This window comes from Penicillium cataractarum (assembly GCF_028827025.1).
Source record: "Penicillium cataractarum strain IBT 29864 chromosome Unknown utg000002l, whole genome shotgun sequence".
NCBI lineage: Eukaryota > Fungi > Ascomycota > Eurotiomycetes > Eurotiales > Aspergillaceae > Penicillium > Penicillium cataractarum.
This window is the reverse complement of record NW_026622738.1, coordinates 1574603-1595552: the sequence shown is the minus strand read 5'-3', so window position 1 is coordinate 1595552 and position 20950 is coordinate 1574603. Positions and strand designations below refer to the sequence as shown.

The following is a 20950-nucleotide window of genomic DNA, read 5'->3' as shown; positions in this document are numbered from 1 at the left end:
GTTCTCATCGGAGGCTTTGCTTGATCTTCGGACTAGGCGGTGATGGGATATGGGTCGATCGGGCGGGCAGGCGCGCCGAACGGTGGCCGATAAAGGATACAGGACACGCCGTCATCTTAGCCCCCACGAGCGCCTCTGTTAGCAAATCCAAAGCCACCCCTTCCACTTCCATCAGGGCCCCGAGGAGTTCGCGATGGCTGCTGAGGAGCGTTCTGCTTTTCAGTATCGCTTCGATCCCCTTGGGGACGATCTCGCCTCTGTAGGGTTGATCCGTTCGACCTGTTCGGACTCGCCGGATCGTAAAGCTGTTGCCTGGACTTGTTCGAGGCAGTCGAAGAGTCCCTCTTCTCCCTGTAATCCCGCTGGCCGCCTCGGCCTTTCCCTTTCCCACGGCCCTCACCGGGCTGATTCTGGCGAGGCGGGGTTGTACTGCCTGGAGACGAATTGCCGGAAGTCGTTGCAGAAGGGCTTCCGAAGAGCCTTTCTCGCGCCTCCTCGTATTTACGCTGCCTCTCTTCGCGATTCTTGAGCGCTATCGCTTGCCGTTCTTCAAAGGTTGGTTGATGAGGCTTGCTGGAGTCTTCGTCCGAGTCGCCTTCATCGTCAAGGCCAAGTTGTCCAATTCCGGCTGTTGCCCCATCTATCCCACCGGAAGATGATGACTGGCGTGATGCGATCTGGGGCCTCCGACTGAGGAGTGTGACGGTCGGTTTAAAGTCTTGTTTCAGAGGTACTTCGGATCGGGCTTCGACATAGTGGAATGTCTGCGGGGATTCACTGCGGCGGGAACCGTGCTTAGAAAGATGACAGGTCTCTTATGGAATATGTAGTATCAATACATACGCTTCTGCCCAGAGCTGCCGGTTGAACTCTGCCTGCTGAGCCCTGCGCTGAGCTTTGGTGACCTTTGAGGAGACTTTCTTCTCTGCTGGCGGGGTCGGCTGATCTGCTAGTTTCTATATATCTTAGTGTTAGTATAATGGGGACTGAATTTGGGCCTTATGGCTCATGCCCACAAGAAACGGCTTAGCAGCACTTGTGTCTCACGAAATCGCGAGGCTCCATTTGTACTTACATCGGCTTGGGATTCCCAGTCCACATCCCATGCATCGGGGACTTCAGGCTTTGCACTCATGGCCCACAAAAGACAGAACCAAATGAGCAGAATGACAAACTCAATGGAAGTAAAAAAAAATGAAGGTGCTGCAAGTGACAAGCAAGAGGTGATATGTTCAAGGAGTATATAAAATGGCGGGGAAGACAAAGTAAGAAAAGAAAATTCGCGGGTCTCCAAAGGCGAGCGCCCACCGCCCCCCAGCCCGCTTCTCGATCTCCGCTCTCCTCCTCAGCTCCGCCCTTGGATCGCCTCGATCTGCACGGCTTACTCCAATCTGCTTCTCTTCACTTGCCGCCAAGATGGCTGTCGGTAAGTCTTAAATATTTCCTACAATCTATTGCCCGAGCTCTGGACAGGGCTTCAACCCGTGTCCCCGCCAACTTCCATCTTCGGCTATTTACCCATCTCCGCATTCCAAAAGCATCACCATCTCGGCCTAGGCTCCTTCAACTGACCAACTCCACATAGGATCTCGCGACCCCGACGGCGATTCTGAGATGGCTTCCTCTGTCGGCTCTCCTCACTCTGATTCCGATGGGGTTGACACCGGTGCCCGCACTCCAACTCACAACGCCCATGGCGCGGCTCCCATCTCTGAGCTCTCCCCTCCCGGCTCACAACCCCAGCAAATACCGGATATATCTACCACAGCCGATCAGAGACCTCGTACAGAAGCAGAGGCTTCCCTCCTCGGGAAAGGCCCGGAGCCGCCGGTTGCGGCATGGAAGACCAAGCGTGCCCAGGATGAGTACCAGCGAGCCTTGGAGCAGGTGGTCGATAAAGACTTCAACTTGAGTACGTTGTTGGCACTGCTATCCCCATGCCCCAGTGGCTCCTGACTGACTTGTCTATTTGCAGATGAATTCGGAGATCCATTTGATGAGCGTGACCTGGAGGAGAAACTGCTATGATACACCAACGACCGCAATGGCTTCCCGCAGCCGACTTTGCTACTTTAGACATGGTAGATGATATGATTAATGAAGACACGACGTGAAAACCCCCCGAGTTATGGATTTGCTTCTTTCCGGTATGATAGTGTTGAGGAGGCTATGGCAAACCCCCGCTGATCTAGAGCAGGGTCGCTACCCGTTTCCACCTATTGACATGCTAGCCGATACGTTTCCTGCCAGGGACATGAATCTGTCATTGCTCGTTGGACTTGGATTCAATAAGTGAGACCAAAATAGACGCTAGGCTATATGGTAGAAGAGACCCAACAAAGCTGCTCAAAAATCCATAGATGAGATTGGCGCATACGCGGCGTTTGATGGCCATTCAAGCCATGCGACTGCTATTCTATATTCACTATTCAATGTGTAGTTTCATAGTGACACGTCCCTTTCCATGGTAGGATAGAAACTGAGCTCGTATCATTCGCCTTGGTGGGACATGTTCGTAGACTCAAGGAGCTGGGCCATATCCCATACCAATAGTGCGCCTGTCCCCATCATCTCCTCGATATGAACTCGAGGAGTAAATTCATTCGACCCTTCTATTCCAATTTCTCCAACTTCTCCCGCTTAGCACGCAGCAACTCTTCCAAAAACTCGATTTCAATCTCAACACGTCGCTTGTCATTCGTAACATCGACCAGTACTGCGTCTGATCCATCTCCGGCGGCCTTTGACGAACTTGTCCCTGTCTTCTCAGCCCCGAACTCGAACTGAATGCATCCCATCCAATTCACGATATACACGACAGCCAAGATGGCGGCGAGAACCACACCGCCGACGATAGCGGCGGCAATTGTAGCTGGAAGCATGACTTCAAACAGGGCGCCGAACAATGACGAAGTCAGAAACCAGGTTGTGTCGAAAAAGGTACTGACGGCAGCCCAGATAGCATGGAAAAGGTGGCCAAAGAAAGAGCCTTGAGGTTCGGAAGTGATAGGCATGTTGATGATTGTGTTATATTGAAAAGTGGAAGGTTGGGGTGTGGTTGTTGAGGGTATGAAATGGAAATGAAACTGGGCAGGTGTGAAAGAATAAGTTTGGTCTTTGAGCCTCAATTGCTGGCAGCCTTAAACGATCCAGCACTGCCACGTCGGGCGCTAGACGGCCTAATTACTCGACTCATATCAAGGCTAAGCTCATATTCGTAACCGGGAAGTACCCAAGTGGGGGCTGCCTGCTTTGTACGCGTCAGGCCACCACTATAGGGCTACAGTTATCCATTTTTGAGGCTACACCGAGGCCCCCACATCGGCCTTGAAAACCATGACACAAACATCTTTCTAAAGACTCGTCGAAAAGTGAATTGAAGAATGAGCATAAATGGAGACAAAATTTGTGGTAAAGGAAGCAGATAAATGTCTAGGATCTTGTTACCGGTACCGAAAACTAGGTCAAATTCGGTTGATTTTCTCTGTCTTTGACTACAAATCTAGCGACCAGAGAACAAGTCTCGATTGGTAATGTTTTGGCTGCCTCTTTTTGAAAAGACTACTAGAATGATCTGCTAGGCAATCGTTCAACTTTGATCAACAAAACCGCACTGATGTCTGGTCGGGCATACTGCACCAGGTATGTCCTAATCAGTCCTAGTTTGTCGTACAAGTAACAGCAACACTCTGAACAAGCATTTTTCTAACAGAGTGTGTCCAAATAAGGAAGAATACGGCACACGACGACGCAGTATTAGCAAAAATATCCACCTCTACCAAAGAGGCTGCTCGCACCTACCTTTTCAAGGCGACGTCTCTCCCTTGATTTTCGAACCGAAGTCGCTGGAGCGTCATTGTGGTAACCTCTCACCTACACACAAGCCCGATCGCTCAAGCAACATTTGCATTCGACTTGCGGGTGTGCGAGGATGGGTGACGCCCTGCGCCCAAGTGACGATGAATTCAAGAAAGTTCTTCAGCAGAGCCTCAACATATGGTCTTCATATCTGGACTCTGGGAGCGAAGATCACCCACTCCCCCGACAAGCCATGGATTTGAGATCCCTCGTCGGTCAGACCCCACCATTCCTTGGTGATAACCTTGCTTCCTTGGATGAGAAGATATCATTCGCTTGCGAAGAGAAGCAGTGGACACAAGGGGAAGGCAGTCTTGTTGTCAATTGCCGGTCAGCCTGGAGAACTTCAAAAGGCATCTGTGACATCCAGCCGAGGATTCTGCCGAAACAACTTCTTTTAGGATTTAGTCGTCAATTAACTGTGAGCTTCTCAGAAGACTCTCCCCTCTCAGACTGGCCCGAAGTTCAGGGATTATCAGGTTACGACAAGGGAAATTATTTGTCAATCCTTTTCTTCGCGTGGGCTTATATCTTATCTGCTCGATGGGTTGAGCTACTTGGTCGCTCCGAGGATCACGAATGTCATATACGCTACGCTGCGCCGGAAGCGAAGAGTCCACCGCTATCCGAGGAGCAATCCAAGGTTCAAATTGATCTCGGCGAGGGTGCTTGTGAGGAAGAAGCTCTCCGGTAGCGCACCATTTTGTGTTCCCATGACGGATGGGACGCGGCTACTAAGTACAATGGCCATATCTATTCACCGCCGTGGTCGGTGTCAATAAAGGATGCCAGATTAACAGTAGCCGGAAAGGCCTCTATGGGTGACAAGTCACAACCGCCATCGTCGGCGACCGCTCTTGAACATCTCTCTCGTTTCTGTATGCACCATCGCCTTTACGCTCAGTGCTCGGCTGCCCTTGCTGGGGTACTTTATGTTCCATTTCTGAATGGCAGAGCAGTGTCGCTCCCCTTTCCAACACAGCTTTCTCGACTGGAACTAAAGGAGAATATTGGTGACACTTTCTCAATGATCACAGCCGATTGCTTCCAAAGTATATGACATTGAGTTCGAACACGTGGGGTCTACGCTCTCTTCTGTGTAGCACCTTCTTCAATCCAGATATTGAGTGTAACCTGGTCAGTGCCTGGTTGAACCCAGCTTTTGCGGTTCTGAATTCGATCTCTTCAAGGGAAACGTCATTGATCGCATTACTTACAAATCGACAACCTCGACTTGGGATCCTCTGGCTTGGCGCAGTTTCCACAGATTTGGCGAAATCTATCTTGCGCGATATACGAATGGGAATGGCGGCTCTAGATCTTTCAGCGTCTGCCTGGACTGCGATGACACAGAATTTCTTGACCTGTGACATAGGTGGAAATGATGGTAAATCAATACGGCGTGACGACGAATGTCGGCTGTCATTTATTACAGCCTGCAAAGGTCATGAACAACCTCCAATCTGGCCATGGAAGCCCTTTGGTGTCACACAGATTTGCGATACAGAGCTCCCGGTTCGACAGCATGCTCAATGTGGTATTCATTGCCTAGAATACGAGTCTTGGGAGTGGCTGCTAAAACGACCGTTCATCCGAAATCCTGCTGCAGAAATCAGCCGGCTCCCCGACCAAACATCAGATTTCGCCCCTGGCGGGATCTCGGCCAAGCTCAGCGATTATAACTATGATTTCTTCTCACATCGATTTTCTGAAGGAGCTACGAGTGGAATATTCGAATGGTTAAGATCGACAGGGTACACTCACGACGAAAAACCCATATATCAGCATTCTGGGATTGACTTCGAAGACACCGACGAAGAGCTTGATGATGCAGAATCAGACTTGGAAATGCAACGGGTTGCAAAGCACATTAATATTGAAATATGGCTTGAAGGTATCAAACAGTGTTCTTGAACCAAGTCAAACCGCGAGGTCAATATATTCATGAAAGACCCTTTAGACCACCAGCTGGATGGGAACAGACATTTTATTGGCACTGATAGAAAATACACTTAATCACCAAGCGAAGCCGACCAATACTCCACCGCAACATCTTGCTTCTTTGCCTTTACAGCTGCTATGCTCATTGTTCTAATACCCACACTTCCAACCTCAGACTTTTACTCAGAACTCAAATGTACTCTGGTACGAAGTTAGATCTGCTCCACATTTAACTTTGTCTTCCAGTCTCAATTTCTCTTTTTTATTACTTCCATACCTTTTGGCGGTGGCAGAACATTTCGTCATGCCTTCAGTCTTCCAGGGGTTATTTGGGAGGCTTTAGTTGTGTCCGGTCTTGTCTAAGGAATTCATATCCATTATGAAGCCCTTAAGAGTACAAAATGATACCTTCGATATCTGCATAGTCTTTGTCATACGAATGAGTTTATTAGTATGCTTGTGTGTTGGTTTTACGATATACCAACATGCCATAAGGCTATTTACATTAACGGAGCATAGTGTATTTAGCCATACGTGTATCCACTTCTGTATGTCTGTGGATCAAGCCAAGTCGCGTGATTATGATCTCTTGGCAAAGCAAACCTAAAAACATCAACTACTCCGAGTCTATCCTGACTCGGGATCTGAAATTCATATTCTCTTCCTCAGTTACCCGTATTTTCTTATTACCATGCCATTAGCGCTACAATGAGCGCTGAAGAATTCCTGGCCAATGTTGAAAGCGGTATCGTGCCAGTGAACAGCCATGAGGATGTCTTGCGGATCGCATTCATCTATCTAGATAAGGAGCTGTAGACCGGAAATAGGGTGCTCAATGTTGTGGAGAAGCTACACGCGCAGGGCTTGTCCTTTGGCGAGGGCGATTCACACTTTAATCGGTAATCTAGGTGACGGTAAAACTGCACCCTCGGGAAATGATCGGCTTCCAGGGCACAGGATGAGTTAGTTAGTCGCCTCACCGCCCTGAGCAGCTCCCAGAAGAACCTGATCGCTCACCCCAAAGCTCAGGCTGATTGCTTTATTCGATATTATTCCGCCTCTCCGCTGTATAAAATCTGCGACGCTAATCATACTGCTTACCGCTTTCTTCTGGTGATCCTGGAAGCGAAGGCCAGGATATATCGTACTCTGACGTGGCTGGTATGGTAACTCCTCTCGCTTTCCTGTTATCTGGTGTTCGACTTTAGGTCTTATACCCTGTCCTAAGAATTTGAGCGACTCCCTTTCTATACGCTATGCCGGACACCCTTCTATTTCCAAACTATTAAAATACCTCACCGTCTTTCTATTTTTAAAGCCTAGGAATAGCCTTGTAACTATATATTCTTGAGCCCTACTACGAGCTGTCGGATTTAAGCTGTGTGCATAAACCCTGATGTGTGCACGAAGTGTTCGTGCGCCGTCGGGGCGAGAGACGTACGATCTAATCGATGATCTACGATTGTGGATGAGAGACTATCCATGAGAGAGCGAGGGTCGGCAGTATTAGACAGAAATGTTGAAAAGTGGCAGGTCAACACAGAATAGTCAGATAGGCCCAGGAAATCTACCTATAAATATAAAAGATGTAAAGCTTATTGCATTACAGTAGGGAAACAGGCAGTATTTATAACAATTGCCCCAGTCGCGAGAGCTAAGGGCAGCAATGATCACCTGCAAGAACCAGCAAGGCAGCCCCTTAGGTGCTTGCATACTTTCGCTTGACAGGAAGATCCATCTCTGGCCGTCCCATAACATAGACCATTCATTCACTAGCTGAATATGTGAGCATTAGCTCCGTGAGATCCTTCTACTTAGTCTTCCAAAGAAAGTAAACATAAATAATATTTGGGACAATATTTTCCCTTCCTGCTAGTACTTGAATCCAATTTGACACAAATTTAGCGAACGCAAGAAATTGACTAAGTTACGTGCATATAATGATAATTCCAAAAACCTTCCTGGCACAGTAGAAGCCCTTTTGTCCTTCTCATTCTCGCTTTTTGGTACTTTTTTCCACGGCCGCATTTCTCCTATTCTGATCAACTATTTTTGACTTTGAGTTACCTTTTCATTTTAGAACTAGTGCGCAAAAACGATTGGCCGGCCTTCCATATTTCCTTGCTGAGAGTTATAACTCACTCCATCCACCTTCAGGCCTTCTTCGTTAACGAGAGTAATAATGTCACCGTTGTTCGAAAAATGGAGGTTCGACACTTCAAAGCCTCCAGAGGACATGGGGTTCAAAACTGCGCTAGCAGGAAGTTCTTGGGCTTGACCGGCTGAGTTATGGAGTTTCCACGATGCCAAAGATACTCGGCGGTTGGTCAGGTTCGTAAGCGTGACTGATTTTTGTTTTTTCACAACTGCTTCCTTGATAGCCACTGAATTCTCAACAAATTCTGTGGGAAGGAATTTCCCCCAAGTCAAACACGATATAGCATGACCATCCTTATCATCTGTGTGTATTGCTTGTGATGCAAACGCAAGAAAAACCCCGGTCCACTGACCAGTTTCCTTGTAATGGATGAGAAGACCTCCGTCTTGAAAGGTTCCATCATCGCGACGGAATTTCTCTATGTTGCCTTGGTTCATGTGTACATCGTGAATTCCATCTCTCGAGTTGAAACGGGAACCAAAAATGTATATCTCCGCTTGTTCGTCGATCGACTTCTTTATTTCAGGCACCAAGACGTCAATCATATCATTGTTTGGGCCGTCGATGTCATGGGGAAGAAGACGACCTTTTTTGGTATCAAATAGGTCAGACCGAATATAGTCCAAGCAGCTGTCTTTAACCTTATGGATATCATGGAAGCCGAAATCCAAGTTTGCTAGATTTTGAACAATTGGATGGTCACCGAGAGTATAATTCACCCAATAGGCAAGTCGCGAGTCCCGGTCAGTAGACTTGATGTTGATTGCAGCACGAAATAGCCCAGGAATGTCCTGCGGACTTTTCCTCTTGGATGGTTTGTGTATGTGTTTCTGACGATATCTGACGTCGAATTGGGGCTCCGTTCCATAATTATCGTGGTAATATAGAGATAGATGTGGAGACTTTGGGTCTTCGTAACGGTCCTCAACCTCGTAATGAACGGGTAACGCCTTCCAAACACCGTAGTCTTCTACAGGCATTTTGGTTCAAATCACGACAATAATTGAGATGATTCAACTGTTTTTCAGTTGAGGAATTTGATCTCTTAGAGAACTGTGTAGCACTAACATAGGAATTGGACCAGCTTTTATAGGTATGGCTACCGTTCAGGCATCGGAAATGCAATGACGGCGCCTTTGGACGCATATAGCTCAACACCAGTCGAACTTGTCATTCTGACATATTGATAGGTCTAGAACTATTGATCACACGCCACGACCAACCTTCACGGTGACCTATGAGTTCTATAGGATTGGTGGACTAGCCGAGACCAGAATTGTTTGTTCATAGATATTCGGCATTTGATAAACATATTCCAATTCCCTCTTAAATAGACTTTACTTCTAAAATCTAGAAGCTATCAGGCGACTGTTGTGCCAAGCGATGAATTAACTCCTATCCAAGTAATTCAAGTGGTGTAGCCGCTTGCTGGATAAGCCGTTCCAAACCTCTCTACATCGAGCTGCTCCGACCAGATCAGCCACAACTTGGCAAAAGACCTACCAGTTCCTCCAAAGACTAATCACGTCGGTAATTATATGATCATAGTTTGTATATGTAGTACAGCAGGTGGGTGAGCTTAGAGAGAGTTCTTACATAGATTGTTCGAACCTGTGAATACTATCCATGCTGTCTCTGACCAAACAGACCATGTGTCATAGGACTACATGTCCGTCTTGTAATTACTTTACACCATTTTCTTGACGAGTCAGATAATGCTGATAACTTGGGAGACTGTGTGATACTTAAAAAGCAGATTAATCAGAATGGAGACATCCTAGGATAGAAACAGAGGATTGCTACTATATGAAAAACATAAAGCGATGAGCACGCCAACCTGTCAAGTGGGCTCGAATAAAACCACGCAACTAAAGCTGCCACATTGTATTCACTTTCAAATTCCTCCTTGTAGTTTCATCATACTATAGCCCCTTTTGTAATCTCATCTGAAAATAGATCAGAAAATCAGATTGTCGCACTTATAAAAACGGATAGAGCCAGAAACAGAAACCAAGACTTACCTTTCCATGTCGATATTGAAAATACTCCTCTGAAGAAGCTCTGTTAGCTGCCAAAGCATTTAACCACACGGCTAGGCGGATTCCTGCTTTGAGAATTTGTACTTCCACAATTGGAGCAGCGCCGTTGTAATAATCCCCACCCAGATCGTGATCTGCGAGCCATTCAACGCCATTTTTGAAAACGAAATCACAATTCAGTCGGTTTGTCTCAGTTGCCCATATAATAGGGCATTTTAGTGGTTTTTTTACGTCAGAGCATTCTGCCTGAAGTGGTCTCAGTCCCTGCGACTGGAATAATTTCTCGGCCCACCTCACAGCAGGCTCTTTTTCCTCGTTGTGCTTCAGCTTGTGCTTGAGTCCGTTCAGTTTATGTGGGATATCTGTATCCCACACACTATGAAGGTTCGTAGTCTTGGCGCAGTGATTGTCAAAGCAAACGTGGAGATCGTTGCCTCCTCGAAGCTTATTCTCAACATGTAGGGGTTGGTGTAGATCACCAATGAAATGCATTAAGAACTTCAAAGCATCACCTTGCTGCGTCTTCTCTAAACTGAGGTCCAGAACTTGATGGGTCTTTTTACCGTCAGTAACATTTCGCCGATATTTGTGTTCAATAAGGTTGCAATATTAGAGGTAGAGTCTCTCACTAACCATATTCTCAATAGCAGATATAACACATCCGTCCTCCTTGCAATCTGCTTGATAGGAAACATGACACAAATCAGGCGGGTTGTCCTCAGCATCTGTTTGAATAAGCTAAGAAATCTAGAGCAATTAGCATTGAGTACATGCCTATGTAATGCCAAGGCCTAGTGAATGGCCATTTAAATTTCTGACGATCAGCCCACACTGCCGCATCTGAGATATCAAAATCCTCGTTTGGGGTAATAAGGTCTTCCACAAGCTGAGCGCCCTGCTCGTTTAGGTACTTTTCTGACAAATAAGCAACGGTACGATGACCCAGGTCTCCCCAGCACCAAGTCAACTGGACAGTATAACTGAGTAACAGGAGTGGCCAGAGGGAATGCATTGCCGATGGACTTGCAACTGGTAAGTGGTAAATAAAGAGGTGAGCTTTGGATAGATCTTTGGAAGTCAGAAAAGGATCAGCAGACTAACAAGTGTAGTGGTCCAACATTTATAACTCTTCGAAAATCGAAGCAATAATCAGTTTTTCTACGTAGAATGCCCTCCAAACAGTCTAGAACTAATAAGCTTTTTGGGTAGGACAAGTCAGGGCGATCTCTCTGCTGTTTGCAGCAAGGAAAGTGACTTATCCGTCAATGGTAAGTGGCAGCTGATTTTACAGCCCTCGCAACGAGACCGGAGATAGCGGGTGTCTTCGCGGGTGAGCGAATCAAGAATTAGGCTTGAATGCAACCCGTACCATAAGTTAAATGCCCAGAAAACTTCGAGCCCCCTCATCGCCAGAGTCCTAGATTTAGTTTCTCTACTTGCGTTACTTAGTTTCTGTCTCGGAACAATAATTTCTGCAACTTGATCTACCGGGTTCAAATCAATGGGGGTCAACATGAAGAGGACATATTGCGCACGTCACAAAGCCACTGATTGCTGTGCATGGGAGCTTGCGATGGCTTCTGGATGCTGAGATGGAGTTTGGGTCAAACAAAAACAGTAAAATTACACAACTTGCTTCTGTAAGTAGAATAATGGATAGGGATGTGGAAACAGCTTCTTGAATCAAAACCATCACAAAAACTGTACTATACATACTCTCGTAGGCGTGATAGAGGAATTCCAATAAATGTCACGTTTTTTGGCCAAGGAAAATTTTGAGGAATCATAACGCAATCATGTTAACGCATATGTGTGCCATCTTTTGGCGAAGAACAATCAAAGATACATAGGTAGGGGCTTGGCAACAAGTTCTAGTCTTGTTGAACATCGAATGTGGGGTTTCATTGGTGCGCTTTTTCCGGGTCTCATGGTACATCCGAATTTCGATTGTGGGATGGCAGGCATTCTCGTTTTTGGATATTCCATAGGTTCTAGATTTCCTAGGATCGTGATCGAAGACAAAGAATGGGCTTAGTTGCATATTCAAAGTTTCACCCGCTAAATAATGAGATGTTCTCAGAGTGAGGAGGGTAGGTATCACGGACCGCTCTTACCGCTCAATGGGTGCGTGCCATTATTGGATTAGGTAGTAGTTCCTGCTCACATGGTACGTCATCTAAAAGACCTCTTGATAATATTGTGCCAATTAGCCTCCCAAACAAATGGGAGACCTGGAACGGATCAAATCCACTAACCAAACCTTACTTGATCGTCCATGTATCCCATCCATTGCTAGTGAGCGATTTGAGATCTACTGGCGGACCAAGCTCTTGTATCGTTACCGTTATTCTTCTCCAAATTAACGCCTATTGCAGCTGCACGTGCGGAAAAAAACTTGGATTTGTTTTCAGTCAGATTTGAAGCCTTTGTGTAAGCGGGGTGTTTGGGCGACTCTTTTGGTTCAACCCCGGTGTTTCTTACCCACCAATCAAAATCTTCCATGAACCATTAGCTTGAAGAATGAGGTTGAGACTTGACTGCAAGCGGAGATCTTTCTTTGCTATGCCGACCCCCAAGATAGCATTTACAGACAAATTTTGAAACCACTTTGAGGGATTTTCTGATGATCATGCCTGGATTTGATTCGCCATCGCGGGCCGGTCATTTGATTCAACTTTTAAGGACAACATTTCCCGCTGGATCGCGTTGCACGAATGGGGGTATTATTATTAACTCCTCTTGTCCGGACAGCAAGATCATACGTACAGTTTGCCTCGCAGACTAGCTCAACGTCTATATCCCTTCCATCATGCTGCCCCAATCGACTCACTTAGCATCTCGGCTGGCAGGTTATAAACGTATCATCCTTTGTGCGGACGGAACCTGGCTTGCGTCCGACTTGGGAGATGCATCTGTGCCTTCCAACGTCGCGAGAATTGCTCGCACTATCGCACCAAGCGGCCCGGACTCCCATGGCAATCTCGTTCAGCAAATTGTCTCATATCATTCTGGACTGGGAGCTGGAGAGCTCCCTTTCCAGAAGGCCATTTATGGTAAGCCCCGGTGGCGTTAATTTTAGATCGTGCAGGGCTGATTTGGTACTTGTTTTGTTCTTTCACAGGTGGTATTGGCTGGGGTTTGGACAATGAAGTCTGTCAGATCTACGATTTCATCTCCAACAATTACGTTCAAGGCGACGAGCTGTTCTTTTTTGGATTCTCTCGCGGCGCCTTTACCGTCCGCTCCGTGGCCGGCCTTGTCTCCGAAATAGGCGTGCTCTCATCCCAGCACATGTCGCACTTCCCCGAAATGTGGAAGGCTTACCGGGAGAATACGGGCGGACAGCCCTTCCAGAAGTCTACTTGGTACCAGCAGAATCAAGGCAAGCTACGATTAAAGAATGATGTCCGCATCAAAGTAGTTGGCGTTTGGGACACAGTTGGGGCTTTAGTAAGTGCGGATTCTTTCAAGGCAGGAGTGACAGGAGCTAAAAATAGCGTTAAATCAGGGAATCCCTAATTGGCCACTGGTGGATATGGCTTCGAAAGTGGGTATCAATCTTTCAAAGCAGTACGCATTTCACAACACAAATGTGTCAGAAAGTGAGCCCATTGTTGATTACTAGCACAATCTTGTGCACTGAGTTCAACCCCGCTTACCAATCGGTGTAGATGTAGACTACGCCTTTCAGGCCCTAGCGATCGATGAGAGACGGCTCACCTTTCCACCGACCCTTTGGCACAGAACTCAAGATGCGCCGGCCAAGGAGCTACAGCAATGTTGGTTTCCCGGCGTACACCAGAATATTGGTGGTGGAGCTCCAGATCGTGAAATTGAGGATATCACATTTGCGTGGATGGTATGCCCTATTCTATTACCTTTAATCCTTGATTTATTATTGCGATTAATGGACTAATAATGCTGGGTACTAGGTGGACAATCTGTCGGGAATGCTGACTTTTGAAAATGTGATAATTGAGGAACTAATTCAGCAACACCGGGCTGCGCGGACTGAACGTAACGCCCTCGGCCAGGGAGCCGATGACTGGGGCTGCGGGTACATTAGGTCCAACTTTGCGGGTCTGCAAGGTGCGTTCTTCCGGGGACTGGGGAAACAGGACCGCACGCCAGGCAACTATTCGCAGCTCCCAGGAGATGATAAGAGCGCCCACAGCACTAATGAATACTTCCATCCAATCGTCCGGATAAGGAAGACCAATTTCTCTCCCGGTTATTCTCCAGCTGCACTGGCTGGATTTGTGATCGAGGGACCAGGTGGTGATGGTGGTGGCCAAACCGGCTGGCGATGGATAAAAAATGGCATTTCACCGGGGCTACCAGAGTATGTTTTGCACCCGGATAAGAAGATGACTGTAACGCATGATTTGGATTATGTGACTCGGTCCAGCTTATCCAGAGCTCTGTGTCCAGAGAGCCTGTTGGTAGACCTCGATCGGCATAACCATGTCCACTAACGGGACAGCTGCCACGGAATGACTTCAATGACGTTTGGTCTTGTGTAACCAATTCTTGTTTATGTTCGTGATATGCTTGTGTAGCAACCCATGTACCTATTAAACTGCAATTTTACATCTCCAAAGGAAATCTCTTGTTATAAAGGTACATTGATCTTGTATCTCCTAGGTACTTCTTGGCTGTCTAGGCTACCGTATGAGGGCCGATATTGATGAATTGCTATTGTATTACTGCAGCTGGTATGTTGTTATTGTGAAGTGGGGACTGTATACCTGATCGGAGGCCGTGAAAAGAAAAAATATATATATTTAAACAAGACCGCCCGTTAATACAGAATGCCTGAAAAACCTGGTCATTTAGTTGGAAATACCATCAAACAGTCTAGATTCAGGAAGGCTTGCGGTTAAGCCAGGTCTAGAATGACCATGCTGCTGTCGTAGCGAATTAACTGCTCTCCAAGCATTATGTAGATTTCAAGGGTGCTTATAGCATAACCGTAAATTAGTGATTTCTGTCCTATGGCTCTAGCACGCCTAAGAAAACTGCTCGTGTCTTCAGAAGCTAGATGACAGAGCATAAATCTCAGAAGCCAAGGTTCGTAGCTCAGTGTGTCAATATGGACTATGGTTGGTCCATTGACGGTCCAACCTTTTATATGACTCTATTAGCGGACTCACTCTCTTGATGTATATCTATTTAGAGAAATCAATGTACATGATGAGCAAGTTGAACAGACAAATGAGGTGGATGAAGAGGGGGTTTCTGGGGCCATTGTGACCAATTGTCCACATGAGTCGCCTCCTGCTAGCCTCGAAGTTATTTGGTATTTATTGGGATGTAAAGACTTCCGTACGGGATTTTAAAGCAAGTGGTGTACGTCTAGTGTCCGGGAGCTGTCGTGGGAGGGCTTTGGTACCAGGCGCAAGGACCTCGAAAAGACGATTCGGAGCTTTGTGACCCACGTCTCTAGAGGAGCTACTGATTATGAGGAAATTGAATCTAGATTGAGTCCATCACAAATGACCGGGTCTGGACCCTGCCCGGGTAAGACCGGCACCGTTTGCGGTTAATCAGCGGGGATCCGCGTGGGACAGTATGAGAAACTAATGGAATTAAATCAAACTAAACTTTACTCCATTCTTGTCATTGGTATGACACAACATACGGTTGTCATCAGAAGTTAATGCTTGGGGTTTTCTAGATGACAATAAATAAAGCTCATTTAGTGTTATGCGAGCTAGTTTTATCATGCCAGACATTGCCAAGGTCTCCTAATACGCATCAAGATCCTGCCTGCCACACTACTTATCACCTTGATCTTCTCGTGTAATTTTGGGTTCTATATTGCTCCACTGGCTTGAGCCGACCCTATCTGCGCGATCAAAGCTACTATACATATCTCACCTGTGCGCCTCCTTTGCTACGACTGCCATTGTCATGTCCCGACCACAGGCAGTGTCAAATATGGTGCCAGACTACGAAGTTCGGCTCCTGCTTAATCCAACTGCAGTCCTCAGTGCCGAACACGATTTAGTGGCTACCGTCCTATCAGCCTTCGAGATGCCCCTGATTTCAACAAAGATGAATATCCAATTCCTCGACAACAGCCTCAAGGAACTCTATGCCGCCAACTGGAGCGCCCGCATCCGAAAGGTGGAAAACGAGGATAACCTCGAGCTGACGTATAAGAAGCGGTATGCCATCATTGGTGGGCACGTTGAAGCTGCTCTCACTGCGGCTAATAACGATGACTTCAACGCCGGCGACGCAAAATACGAGGCGCAAGTCGAGTGGGGTTACCAGAAGCAGACGCTTTCTGTTAGTCGCAAGAAAATGGTAGCTGACCCTGGGAGAACCGGAATGGACCTACCGGGAACAAGCAACTCGCGTCAATTGCTGATAGATAATGCACCGAACAAGTTCGACAACTGGAGACCTAACAAATGGGGTACCAGCACGTTATCTGTATCGCGCATATTTGGCCCAGTCTTTGCCAGGCGTTCTGTTGGCTTGTGGAATGATATGACTCTATACCTAGAGATTTGGCCCCTCTTGAACGTCGAGGGTACGGGGGTTGAGTACACCGTCGAGGCTTCTTTCAAGACAAAGAGCCACAAGAAAGCCTCATGTGAGCAGGCAAACCTAGCCACTTACTTGCAGAGCAAGGGTTGGCTTCTTGCACAGGACTCACTAAAGACGCAGCTTATAATGGAGCGCTACTGATATGGAAATTGAGTGGGCTCACAAGTGGTTCTTGATCTGGATTGTATGATGAAGGGCCATGAATAAAAACTTTGGATCACTGGTTGTAGGTTAGCCTCGATTCGTAACACTCCGTTTAATGTCTTCTTTTCGAGCTAGCACAGGAAAATAGAGTGAATCTTCCCCTAAATAGTGATAGCGCCTATTTTAATTAGTCTCGTTTCGATTATGATTAACAATATAGGTATTACCTGATCCACCGTCCTTTGATTTTATCTATGTTATTCTTAGTGGAAACGGTATATCGCTTCTGTTTAATATCTTTCTCTAGTTACTGATGGCGTCGCTAATAACACTCGGGACTATGAGCCTGCATTTTACTTTTCGTCAGATTATCGGGAAAAGACAGCCTCGAATAACAGTATTTTCAAGCGGAGAACAGCACACCAAGCAAAGAAGGAAACGGATATCCGAAAATGAAAAGAACCTAAAGAGAGCAGTAAAGACTAACATCCAGATAGAATCTAGTGATTTAAAAGACACTAGACGACCCTTAATCTCGGATAAACACAGTCAAAAGGAGTTATGGTTTGATAGGGGGCAGGGCCGCTTTACGTATTGAAGCTGACTTGAAAAGGGTCTAGCGCCTAACAGAAGGACCCCCCGACTCCTCCTCCCCACTATTCCAGCCGCGCTATAGTCCAGTATCCCTACAGGTCCTGAAATCCCCCGCTAGGCCTACACTGTTGGGTGCACACACCGTAGGCAGCCCTTTCTGCCATTTGCGACTCTTACTACACTGGCCCTTAGCACGCTGGAGGCAACTATGAGACGCCTGCACACGGCCTACCCCAGCGCACCACCCTATTCCGAATCACATGCACGCTTCTGGCTTGAATATTTTACTCCATCTCCATCTCCATCTCGCGTGGCTAGGGTAACTTCCCGGGAAGCAAGGGGCCTCAATAGTTTTGGGATATTAGTCGCGCAGGGGAAGTACGATATACACGGGTTAGAAGCAGCGTACCTCGCACAGGTATCGGGGGACGAGGTTAGCGAGGGAGATAGCCAGTCGGAGCAGGTGATATGGTGTGGGTTACCGGATGGAGGGATTGGAGAGCAGGCGTGTTGAAGGGGGTGGGAGGAAGAGGTCGGGAGTGAGGAGGAGGTAGAGTTCCTGGCTGCTGTTGCGGTGGAGAGCTGAATTAGGACTCGAAAGAATCGAGATGGATGAGTTGGACTTGTCAGTCCGGTCCATATACTACTACAGGCTACGGTGAAGGATAGGGAGGAGAGGGAGCGATTTCTGGGGGAGTTAGAGAGGCGGATGGTGCAGAGAGGGAGAATAGCAAGGAGAGGGCAGGGAGGTGGGTGAGGGAGGCCTTGGGGATCATGGAACTGTATCTACGCGAATGGCAGGGCGTGGGGCCTAGTGCAGAGGAGAGGGGGAAGATGCTACGGCGGATTCTGGTGGAGAATGCACAGCTCTTTGCACACTGGAGGGTCTCACCTATTTCGAAGCAGTTCACTTTTGAGCTGGAGTAAGGAGTACACCTTATTCCTGGTGATCGATCTCCCAGTGCTCAATATACTTCTTGCTATAGTCTGCTTTCACTACGGGTATAGGTTATATAGGGCAGCGGTTGGTCAAGGCTCTATATCCTACGTCACGGGTAAGAGCGCTCACCACACCGCGCCACCTTTACCATTTGCGATGGAGTAACTCTGTTCTTGTTGTATATTATATAAACAATCATCTTACGCTGCCACAAATCGATGTTTCTTGCCATCTTGCAAGTGGCTTTGGTGAGGGTTGGAAGATTAGCCTATTTAACCTCTCTCCGAGGCGCTACATCCTATGATATGGACCGAGGATCGTCTCATACCCTGTCAGTGCTCGCTGCAATACCACCCGTCCTGGGTTCCCCGCGTCGCTTTGCTTCCTGGAACCGTGGGGCCGGGGCGAACGACGTGGGGCCGACGCGCAGTGGGGTCATTGAAGTTAAACCAGAAAGGATACACGACTGCAAGATGTATACTCATGCAAAAGTGGACTCCCCACTACCCAAGTTATAATATATAGTTGTTCATATTTTTCTATATACCGCCCTAGACTATCCCATGCCGCTTCAGAAGCAGAGGACATAGGGCACGGCGTGGATAAACAAGCCAAGACATGCACCATGCTGTTCGCTCGTTATTTATCTTACCTTGCTCTGGGTAACTCATTTCCTGGGCTGGCCACCAGCAGACTATCGTGTTCTAAAGAAGTATTCTCGGGGTATTTGTCGTCATCCAGTCACCCGAATGCAAGAGTTCTGCAGGCCTACCATATAGCCGAGGGAGACACGTTTGAAGTTCCAGCCAGTGACATCGCCTACCCACAGTCACCTACGAATTTGCCAGAACTCTGTGTTGTTCAGATCAATGTTAGCTCAAATCCAGAGTCAGCTTTTTCATTCGGAATTTTCTTGCCAGTGCAGTGGAATGACAGATTTTTGTAAGTTGTGACAGAAAGTATACTTGGATTTCTACTCTAACTGGTCTTATTTGAAGGGCTGTTGGAAATGGTGGCTTTGCCGGAGGAATTAATTGGGTGGACATGGTTTGTTTTAAGCTTATCTTACAGGAGCGCTGAACATTTTGGCTAATAAAGATTAGGCTGTTGGCACTCGATATGGGTTCGCTTCTATGTCCACAGATACTGGACACAATAGCACAAGTACGGACGGAAGCTGGGCGTATTATTCACCGGAAAAGGTGACTGACTGGGGCTACCGAGCAATGCACGGATCAGTTGTGCTCGCTAAAGAACTGATCGAAGCATTCTATGGCCAGAAGCTGAAATATAACTATTATAGCGGATGCTCCACTGGCGGTCGTCAAGGTCTGAGATCAGTAGAGCTATATCCGGACGATTTCGACGGCGTAATTGCTGGTTCACCCGCATGGTGGACTTCGCATTTGCAGCCTTGGACAGTCAAAGCCGGAACATACAACGCACTGCCACTCAGCCAGATTCCTGAAAGTATGTTCACGGTAATTGGCGACGAAATAATCAAGCAGTGTGATCCACAGGATGGTCTTGTTGACCGTATTGTATCGGCACCGCAACAATGTGCTCTCAACCTCGAAGCTTTGCTATGCCGCAAAGAATCCCAAACAGATTGTCTTAGTCCGCAACAGCTCAACACTCTACGCCGTATTTATAGCGACTATGTTGATGTGAATCAGACATTCGTCTTTCCACATCTTCTTCCCGGAAGTGAATCTCAGTGGGATGTCCTTATCAACAATGGAACTGCAAATCCACTTGGAACCCATTACGTGGAATATTTCTTGGGGTTAGGCAAGCAATGGACACAAGAGCAGTTTGATTATAGCATAGTCCAGCTGGCAGACCAGCTCGATCCGGGCAACGCAACTGCTAAGGATTTTGACATCTCGCCTTTCCAAAAGAAGGGCGGCAAGCTGTTGATGTATCACGGCATGTCTGATGGATTAATTCCGACAGACAGCAGCTTATACTACTACAACCAAATTACTAATGTCCTGATGTCGAGGGGAATCGATTTGGATGGTTTTTATCGATTTTTCTACGTTCCTGGAATGCAGTAAGTCCTTTCCCTTTTTCTCCCTGCCTTATTCTTAATACACATACAATCACGAGGCCACAGCGTTGGAATACTGATAAATCCTCGATATAGACACTGCTCAGGCACACCAGCAAATATGCATGCGCCTTGGTATTTTGCTGGTCCCAATCAGGGGCCAGCATTGTCGTCCAGTCTACACAGTGTCCCTGGCTTCATGGACAGAAAACATGATATTTTGTTAGCATTAATGGACTGGGTTGAGAATAAAGTTGCACCTGAAAATTTGATTGCCACGACATGGAAAAACGATAGCACTCAGGACACGGTCTATCGTCAACGGCCGCTATGCTTTTATCCGCAAAAGGCCGTGTATATGGGCAACGGGGACCCTGACGAGGCACGGAACTGGGAGTGTCGAGCTCCTTACTGACTATAAATGTGGCTGGATGAAGACTCAAGTGTGCTGGAAGCGCGACACAAATGCTTTTGCCTGTTATTGTTGAGGACTTCCAATCCTGGTCAATACGTCTGCAAGTTTGCATCAGATTAGATGCATGATCCTGCAGCTTAAGGCATCCAGCCTAGTTAAAGCAGCAGAATAGGGATCACATATCTCCTGTACCTAGACACCTGAAGCTAAACAGCGATCCCCTTACAGCTTGTGGCTTACAATTTGCGTC

At 47.1% G+C, this 20950-nt stretch overlaps 10 protein-coding genes across 10 annotated transcripts; 6 read left to right on the top strand and 4 right to left on the bottom strand.

Moving 5' to 3' along the window:
* Window positions 1-116: 116 nt before the first annotated feature.
* On the bottom strand, window positions 117-1135 carry N7496_002650 (uncharacterized protein; the record flags this gene model as incomplete). The annotated part of the gene is made up of 3 exons (XM_056695581.1): window positions 117-777; window positions 844-956; window positions 1076-1135. 3 exons carry the CDS (start codon window positions 1133-1135, stop codon window positions 117-119), a joined length of 834 nt encoding a protein of 277 aa, XP_056557793.1.
* Window positions 1136-1416: 281 nt separating this feature from the next.
* Window positions 1417-2028, top strand: N7496_002649 (uncharacterized protein; the record flags this gene model as incomplete). Its single annotated transcript, XM_056695580.1, has 3 exons — window positions 1417-1426; window positions 1586-1912; window positions 1976-2028. The coding sequence occupies 3 exons, from the start codon at window positions 1417-1419 to the stop codon at window positions 2026-2028; spliced, it is 390 nt and encodes a 129-aa protein (XP_056557792.1).
* A 584-nt stretch (window positions 2029-2612) lies between these two features.
* N7496_002648 (uncharacterized protein) lies at window positions 2613-3014 on the bottom strand (the record flags this gene model as incomplete). The annotated part of the gene is made up of 1 exon (XM_056695579.1): window positions 2613-3014. The coding sequence occupies one exon, from the start codon at window positions 3012-3014 to the stop codon at window positions 2613-2615; it is 402 nt and encodes a 133-aa protein (XP_056557791.1).
* Window positions 3015-3931: 917 nt separating this feature from the next.
* On the top strand, window positions 3932-4552 carry N7496_002647 (uncharacterized protein; the record flags this gene model as incomplete). Its single annotated transcript, XM_056695578.1, has 1 exon — window positions 3932-4552. The coding sequence occupies one exon, from the start codon at window positions 3932-3934 to the stop codon at window positions 4550-4552; it is 621 nt and encodes a 206-aa protein (XP_056557790.1).
* Window positions 4553-7881: 3329 nt separating this feature from the next.
* N7496_002646 (uncharacterized protein) lies at window positions 7882-8937 on the bottom strand (the record flags this gene model as incomplete). Its single annotated transcript, XM_056695577.1, has 1 exon — window positions 7882-8937. The coding sequence occupies one exon, from the start codon at window positions 8935-8937 to the stop codon at window positions 7882-7884; it is 1056 nt and encodes a 351-aa protein (XP_056557789.1).
* A 942-nt stretch (window positions 8938-9879) lies between these two features.
* N7496_002645 (S1/P1 nuclease) lies at window positions 9880-11008 on the bottom strand (the record flags this gene model as incomplete). Its single annotated transcript, XM_056695576.1, has 4 exons — window positions 9880-9903; window positions 9979-10551; window positions 10630-10721; window positions 10816-11008. 4 exons carry the CDS (start codon window positions 11006-11008, stop codon window positions 9880-9882), a joined length of 882 nt encoding a protein of 293 aa, XP_056557788.1.
* Window positions 11009-12805: 1797 nt separating this feature from the next.
* On the top strand, window positions 12806-14471 carry N7496_002644 (T6SS phospholipase effector Tle1-like catalytic domain-containing protein; the record flags this gene model as incomplete). Its single annotated transcript, XM_056695575.1, has 5 exons — window positions 12806-13049; window positions 13118-13446; window positions 13505-13598; window positions 13668-13855; window positions 13929-14471. The coding sequence occupies 5 exons, from the start codon at window positions 12806-12808 to the stop codon at window positions 14469-14471; spliced, it is 1398 nt and encodes a 465-aa protein (XP_056557787.1).
* A 1438-nt stretch (window positions 14472-15909) lies between these two features.
* N7496_002643 (uncharacterized protein) lies at window positions 15910-16695 on the top strand (the record flags this gene model as incomplete). The annotated part of the gene is made up of 1 exon (XM_056695574.1): window positions 15910-16695. One exon carries the CDS (start codon window positions 15910-15912, stop codon window positions 16693-16695), a length of 786 nt encoding a protein of 261 aa, XP_056557786.1.
* An 805-nt stretch (window positions 16696-17500) lies between these two features.
* Window positions 17501-18219, top strand: N7496_002642 (uncharacterized protein; the record flags this gene model as incomplete). Its single annotated transcript, XM_056695573.1, has 2 exons — window positions 17501-17725; window positions 17962-18219. The coding sequence occupies 2 exons, from the start codon at window positions 17501-17503 to the stop codon at window positions 18217-18219; spliced, it is 483 nt and encodes a 160-aa protein (XP_056557785.1).
* A 638-nt stretch (window positions 18220-18857) lies between these two features.
* N7496_002641 (ferulic acid Esterase/Feruloyl esterase) lies at window positions 18858-20292 on the top strand (the record flags this gene model as incomplete). Its single annotated transcript, XM_056695572.1, has 3 exons — window positions 18858-19174; window positions 19231-19279; window positions 19336-20292. The coding sequence occupies 3 exons, from the start codon at window positions 18858-18860 to the stop codon at window positions 20290-20292; spliced, it is 1323 nt and encodes a 440-aa protein (XP_056557784.1).
* Window positions 20293-20950: the final 658 nt, after the last annotated feature.